This window comes from Notothenia coriiceps, unplaced genomic scaffold (assembly GCF_000735185.1).
Source record: "Notothenia coriiceps isolate Sejong01 unplaced genomic scaffold, NC01 NC01_scaffold00037244, whole genome shotgun sequence".
Taxonomy (NCBI): Eukaryota; Metazoa; Chordata; class Actinopteri; order Perciformes; family Nototheniidae; genus Notothenia; species Notothenia coriiceps.
The window spans coordinates 22,184,066-22,191,789 of record NW_011369945.1 but is presented as its reverse complement, the minus strand read 5'-3'; the positions used below and the strand labels follow the sequence as shown (position 1 = coordinate 22,191,789).

The 7,724-nt window shown below is 45.9% G+C and overlaps 1 protein-coding gene and 1 long non-coding RNA gene across 2 annotated transcripts in view; one reads left to right on the top strand and one right to left on the bottom strand.

Annotated features, from left to right (window-relative positions):
* Nucleotides 1–7,724, top strand: part of cyfip2 (cytoplasmic FMR1 interacting protein 2) — an 84,704-nt gene that overhangs the window by 17,418 nt on the left and 59,562 nt on the right. The window contains exons 7-10 of the mRNA XM_010794381.1: nt 702–798; nt 874–1,024; nt 1,465–1,628; nt 5,911–6,002. Of these exons, the coding sequence (XP_010792683.1) occupies nt 702–798; nt 874–1,024; nt 1,465–1,628; nt 5,911–6,002 (504 nt within the window). The remainder of the gene's footprint in view (nt 1–701; nt 799–873; nt 1,025–1,464; nt 1,629–5,910; nt 6,003–7,724) is intronic.
* On the bottom strand, nt 3,128–4,145 carry LOC104965009 (uncharacterized). The gene is made up of 3 exons (XR_800493.1): nt 4,105–4,145; nt 3,720–3,821; nt 3,128–3,249 (listed from the first exon to the last, which is right to left on the bottom strand). It is a non-coding gene; the product is annotated as an uncharacterized lncRNA (long non-coding RNA).

Genomic DNA, 7,724 nt, shown 5'->3' with positions numbered 1-7,724 from the left:
TCTATTTTCCTCCATACCCAAATCTCTTAAAAAGGGGCTGCAACGGATCTGATACAGACTGATCCAGATTTGAACACTTCTATGACGTCACAGAAGTGGCGCTACTGCTATTGGGCCAACTCCACCAATCAGGAGGAGACAGCCACGGACATTGCCGTTGGAAAGCGCTGGAGACTCTGTAGTACATATGCCAGGCCTGTAGGTGGTGCTGTTCTCACAGAATCAGCCCATGCAAAGACAGTGTTAAATTGAGCGAAATGAGGAATGGCTAAAATGCATGATCTGTTTGGTATTTTGAAAAATAAAAAGTATAAATATGCCTTATATAGGTATGGTCCTACACTATATTATTCAAATATAGCATGATAGGTCCACTTTAAAGAACATTTAAAGTTAAGCTTCATTCTCAAACTTGATTGAGGACACTAGAGGGCAGCATTGCTCAGCATTTCTGTAAAATATATTGATTTGAATTGATATGAAAGTGTGTCAGTGTACCAGGAATATGATGGATTTTGCAACTGCAATCCTGATCATTTAGGGGATGTAAACACATGATGTTGATTCAGTGATTTCTATTTACAACAACCCAAATGAATTATGTAACGTGTGTGTTTGACTGACAGGGGGAAGATGACCTAGTATCTGCTTGTTGTACATTTTGTTTGTATTAAAAGCGATGTGTCTCTCTCCTCCTGCAGAGCTGCTCAGTTCCTCAGAAAGATGTCTGAGCCTTCCTCCATCCAGGAGTCTCAGAACCTGTCCATGTTCCTGGCAAACCACAACAAAATCACTCAGGTGACACACACACACACACACACACACACACACACACACACACACGTTTCCACCTGAGTGTGTGATGGATGGCAGATTGTTCTCACCCTGCGCCTCGATGACAGAGTTGATGAAGAGGATGAGGGGGATGTGTTCCCCCGCGGCCGCGTGATGAAGAGGAGTCGCTCCACACTCATCTTTCTCACTCAGGACCTCAGGGCTCTTCCTCACCAGGTTCTCCAGCAGCGCCAGGTCCCCCTTCTCAGCCAACTGTGACCAAAAAAAAGACGTAATATGTTAGGAGATAGCTCACCGGCTTGAGCTTCAATATCAGGATCCATGTATCTGTGATCCTCTCCAGAATGGAAGTAGTCATCACATACAGAGCATCAACTAGTTCCTGAACAGTGTCCTTCACATGCTGATATCCAAGAGAGGGAGTTACTCAGTCACAAGATGGAGGAATAGAAAGCAGTATTCAATGTTTACTTCAGATTAGCTCCACGTCAGAAATGATCATGCTTGTCATATGTCTCTCTCCATAGAGGCTGAATCATCATGTTAATCACATAGCTATCATATGCCTCAAACAGTCCTGATGCTCTTCTAGGTAATCACACATCCTGTCATGTTCACAGCTACAGTTGGGATACCTTTGTTATCATGTGTACTCTCATGTTGGAAGAGGACATTCAGTATTTTCCCAACACATATTTACCTATATCCCCTCTCTGCTCCGCCTCCAGGTGATGGGGTTCGGTCTGTACCTGATGGACGGAAACAGCAGCAACATCTACAAACTGGACGCCAAGAAGAGGATCAACCTGACCAAGATCGACAAGTTCTTCAAGGTACGGAAATCGGCCAGATATTTCAGAATCAGAAGCAGGTTTATGGCCAAGTTGTGCCCACATGCTAGCAATTAGCTTTAGTGTAACATTGTGAATACATAAACACAGTAAGAGGAATTTGCTGCTACAGAAGGTGCAGATATATTACAACATTAAAAATCAATGATTATGAGAAATATGAATTAAGTATAAAGAAAGTACTAAAATATAAAACAAAATGTGTCGTGTGTGGGGGAAACTTCTGAAGCATTGGAAACAGGACTCAGAGAGACACGAGGAGAGCTGGAGCTTTGATGGCAAACACTGATGGTTTATTTGGAGTTACGGCCGGAGAATTCACAAGACAGGTGGTGTGTCACGAGTTGACACAGCGGTTGCCAAACCAATNAGGCTTGAACATGGAAGCACAGGAAATATCAGTTTAACAGCAGATTGATCCAGAAGGGAACATCAAGACAACAAAGAGGGATGCTGTGGATCTTAGTTGTTTTAAACAAAACAAAAAAGCACCAAATACAACAGAAAACACGACAAGGCAGAGAGGTACCGACTAACAGTGTGGGGGAAACTTCTGTAGCAATGGAGAGTCAGGACTCAGAGAGACACGAGGAGAGCTGGAGCTTTGATGGCAAACACTGATGGTTTATTTGGAGTTACGGCCGGAGAATTGACAAGACAGGTGGTGTGTCACGAGTTGACACAGTGGTTGCCAAACCAATTCTGAAGAACTCTTCTGCAGCTCGAGTTTTTAACTAGTTCGGAGTGTAATAATCAACATTCTTTATCAGCGAGACTAAACAATTATGGACCCTGAATCTAACTAGAGCTCTCGTCCATAGAAAAGGATGTGCAGCAGGGAGCCTTCGTCCCTGAACAGTAAACTACCTCATGGCGGCTTGTGCTCTGTCATAGACTGGCAACAACAATGCGCCCAAGCTGCCCCTCCTTAAGAGAGATAGCAGCAATGCCCAAGGCCGTAGACCTATGCCATGGGAAAGGAGACAGCGAGAGGAGAAAATTATGAACTGTTCGAAGGTTGAATACCTAAGCAAATTATTCCCTAACATTGAGTATGAAGAACATAATGTTGGAAAGGCGGGCTCTAATGCATTCTGAAGATGGGAACATGCTGGGCCGGCCCTTGGCATAGGCAGTATTGGCGAATGCTAAGGGCGCACCAATCAATGGAGGGCGCCGAAAATTTTAAAAAAAAAGTTAGAAATTAAAAAAATATTTTTATTTTTTATTTCATAACAACACAATTTCCCGATTTTGGATCAACAAAGTACATCTTATTATCTTATACTAACAGAACTACGCCTATATTGCGTACAGCGCCCATACACTATGNCTCCAAATAAACCGTCAGTGTTTGCCATCAAAGCTCCTGCTCTCCTCGTGTCTCTCCGAGTCCTGTTTCCAATTGCAACAGAAGTTTCCCCCGCACATAGCATGTTTCAAACTGTATAGAGATCCTCTGAGAGGTTGTGATACCTTCAGGTGGTATTTGTAGTTGTTGTAGACGACGGCCAAGAACACGGACATGAAGATGTAGTTGTTGATGAGGATGTACAGGATGAAGAAGATGGCGAAGTAATAGCTGGCGTTGTATGCCGGCATTCTGCAAACAAGAAGAGAAAACAAAAGGTGCAGATGGACAGATAAATGTTTCTGAAAAAGTAACTTCCTTCTTCTCAAAACATGGATGTGTTGACATTGTGTAATCAACAAAAACGCAAACGTCTTCATAATTCATCGTCAAAGAAAATATTCAACTCGCTTTTTTAAATAAAGATGGCTGTAGTGATGCTTGATCACACTCTGAAGGTGGTTCATGCAGTTTAGTCCAATGCAAAATACTTAATAATTTAATAACAAAGTTGAATTTAAAATAAGAATATGTTTCATTTCTTTAAATAATTAATATTATTTTCAAATGTCGCATCAACTTCCTTCTTTATAACAGGAGGCACACAATTACATCTTTTACATATTAAAATACTTCACAGATGTTCCTGATTTCAAGGCATTTTAAGGTAAAGGGATGAATATTAAACTAATGCTGGTGCTTTAGTAGTGAAGAAGTCTTACATGATGTCGGGGCTGTTGGCCGTGGTGACGAGGACGTACAGATCGAAGATGATCTCGAGGTAGTTTGTGAAGTACCGAGATCCATTGATGGTAGTCAGATCTCTGCAGAAAATACACAATAAAAGAACTTCAGACTGATTCCACAACACCATCACTAATGTTCATTTATTTACTTCTAAAGCCCCTGTCACACTGTCCCGAAATGTACACCCGATGGACACACGAACATTGAATTGTGAATTTCGCACAAAGATGGCCCCGAACCACACACGAAGGCAACATTTACATTACATTACATTTAAGACATACAACTGCAACGAAATTAACACAACAATATGTTAAATACATATGATACTGCACTGATATTTTAGACTTTGTTCTTTACTTTCTCCGTCTTTATATGTAACAGATATTAAAGAATTTCTCCGTCATTCGTTATTCCATAGCAACAACAACTTCCTGTCAACTCCGCCCTTCAAATAATAAATTATATCTTTTTTCAGTTTCCCACAGAACACAAAATTGGGTATTTACATAATATTTTGACAATGAGTTGTGTGCAATAAAACAACGCGATGGACACACGATAAAGGAAATGTTGCAAAATTCGGCTCTGAATCGTAAAACAAACTCGGTACATTCGTGAAGGCATCTTAAAGCCTCGTATAAAGCCGGTGGAGTGTTCTCAGGCTCCAGCAGCAACTTCGTGAGCGTGCAAAATCTTGCAATGCCAAAAATTATCGAAGGACCTTGCGATGTCATTCGTGTGAATTTGCGTGTTCCCATTTTGCCTTCTTAAGGCCACTTCGTGAGAGCATCTTGTTATCATCGGTGCCATCGGGCTTCGCCCCCGATCAGAGTGAGGGCGAATGCCCGACGGCCCACGATGATAAACAACGAAAGATGACACGACTTGGCAAGATGCCTCACGGGTGCCCTTACAACTTGCCGCTCACGAGTTCCTGCCGGTAGCCCTGAGAAATCTCCACGGCCGGTCATACGATGGCTTAAGACCTCACGAATGGCCGATGTTGCTCGATCAGAGCCGAATTTGGATCGTGTGTCCATCGGGTGTCAATTTCGGGACAGTGTGACAAGGGGCTTTTACTGACGATTTTAGGCACTGTTTGGATGTCGATTGTTGCATCCTTGTTAGAANTCCAGCTCTCCTCGTGTCTCTCTGAGTCCTGTTTCCAATTGCTTCAGAAGTTTCTCCCACAGAGACCCATGAAGTTGTCAGGAAGATGTAATGTGAGGTACCTCACATTACATCTTCCTGACAACTTCATGGGTCTCTGTGGGAGAAACTTCTGAAGCAATTGGAAACAGGACTCAGAGAGACACGAGGAGAGCTGGAGCTTTGATGGCAAACACTGACGGTTTATTTGGAGCTTCGGCCGGAGAATTCACAAGACATGTCACGGGCCACGATCTGACCACACGGTTGAGATGCCACAATCAATTCTGAAGAACTATTCTGTAGTTCCAGGTCTTAACTAGTTCGGAGTTTAATAATCAACATTCTTTATCAGCGAGACTAAACAATTATGGACCCTGAATCTAACTAGAGCTGTCGTCCATAGAAAAGAATGTGCGCCAGGGAACCTACGTTCCTAAAAAGAAGGGCTTCTAGATGTCCCTGAACAATAAACTATCTCATGTCAGCTTGTGCTCGGTCATAAGCTGGGAACAACAATGCGCCCAAGCTGCCCCTCCTTAAGAGAGATAGCAGCAATGACCAAGGCCGTAGAACTATGCCATGGGAAAGGAGACAGTGAGAGGAGAAGACGATGAACTGGGTCGAAGTGATTCCCTAACACCGTGTATAAGAGTGGAAGTGCTGTGCAGTTTTAGAAGGGGGAGCATTGAACAGCAAAATATCCAGAGAGAAAATCTTTATTTAGTTTTAAATGTTAATCCATTTCCTGACTCATTATTTCATCTCTAATATACCTTTTATTGCATGTCATCCTAAATGCTTGTTTGGACGTAATGGTTGAATCACTAAAGAGAAAACCTCCTGCCTTGACCCAATATTTATCATTTATGTTTTGGGGACTATTTCCATTTTATCAATCAATTTAGCAAAATGTTTTCTTGCATAATGGCTCGTTTGCACCCTATATTTCGTGGCATACACAGTTTGATAGAACATGAATAACTCAGATGTGTGTGTTGTTGATGTTTACAGCAACTTCAGGTGGTGCCTCTATTCGGGGACATGCAGATCGAGTTGTCCCGCTACATCAAGACCAGCGCTCACTTTGAGGAGAACAAATCCAGGTGAGAGGAGAAAAGTGTTTTCTGTAATCAGGATTTGCCAGCAGTGTTTGTGTGTATTACATCTTTGTATTATCCCCCCCCCCTCCCCCCTCTGCTCCCCACCACAGGCCCGCACCCCGACCAGCAATCACTGTGCAGCTCTGTGATTGGCAGACGGGGATGCTTGAGTGACACACTCAGCATCCTACAGGGTCGCTACCACTAACCCCTTACTACAAAGTTCCTCGCCCACGAGGAACAAATACAAACCTAGCACAAAAACTATAACTAACACACTGTTAGTTGAACCTAGGAAGGACTGGGTGGACTACCATCCCTTCCAGTGAGACCAGGGCCACATTCTTGCCGCCTCTACAGGAACCGAGGGTCTTACTACTAACCTAAAACTGGCCACACAAAGTCTCTGAAGCCCACACTCGGCCGGTCGGTGTCTGGCGCTTCTCTGCGAGGGCTGACAGCTGGGGACAGGGGGTGGGCCGTTCGTCCCCGCCGGGCAGGGAAGGAAAAGAAAGTGGGGGGGAACGTCAGTCACTGAGCGGGGCCCTGCTGCTCGGCTCGCCGGGGGACCTGAGTGAGGGTGTCGAGGGGGGAGCTGTGGCCGTGTCCCTTGGGCCCTTCTGGAGAAGTGAGCTCCTCTGCCAACGCTGTTTCGTGGAGCCACGCATTTTTATTTTCCCCATGGGAAACCACTGGCACCCTGTAAGACAGGCGGGAAACTGCATCGGAGAAATGGAAACGAACACGGGGCGCATTACGAGCCACACAAATGGTACAGCAGCGGCGACAGAAGTCTACCGACAGTCCCTCCGGCAGCTTGGCCCCAGTAGGCAGCCCGGGGGGCCGAAGGCCGGCGGAGAAGTCTCAGTGATGCAAAGTGCCCAAGAGTCTGCCATTCCATTCCCATGCACGGCCTTGAGTACAGGGCCTCTTGCAGACCTTCGGTGACCACCAACCTTGCCATCAGTCTTCTCCCCCCGTTTCTGGCTCCCTTCCTTCACGCTGTTAGTAGCGCCCTGACACAGACCGCAGAGGCCTCACACTGAGACCACCCAGCGCCTTGGTGCCTTTGGAGAAGCACTGCCACTTCCTCCCCACGGTGGCCCGCTGCTGCGGCCTGCGACCCACTGCACTAGCAGGCTGTAGGTCTGTGTCAGCTTTCGCCTGTTGCGCTTCCACTCTGCCGCGTCCACTGGACCGGAGGCTCCCGGCAATAACCACTTTAACTTGCTCGAGCTGCAGCACAGACGATATATCCTCCAGCAGCTCCTTTTCCTGAGTGCTCTCTCTTCTCTAGTAGTGGCATCCGTCGGCGGGCCACACGGCCGGCCGGTCTAGGTTCAGTTTCGAGGTTCTCAACGCGGGTGTGTAGCGGGGTCTCCCAGCAGGTTCAGGCAGGGGTGTGATTACCGGGTCATCAGTGATCACAGGCCCCCGTGGAAACTCAGAGTGTGCTGCTCTGAAGTCCAGGTGGGCAACCAGAGCCGCCCTCCAAAAAAGTCCAAGCCAAAGAAATATACGGGTCCTGTAAACATCTGCTATCGCACACCGGATGATGCAGCTTCAACTCCCCCCCACCAACACAGCTCACCGCATGCCTTTTCCTCTCATAGGTTAGCCAGCTCTCCTGTGCTGTGCGTAGACGCACCGCTGTCGGTTCCGTAATGAGTCTCACTGGACAACACATCTGCTCTCGACCAGGGTTACTGTGCCCGAGCCTGTGTC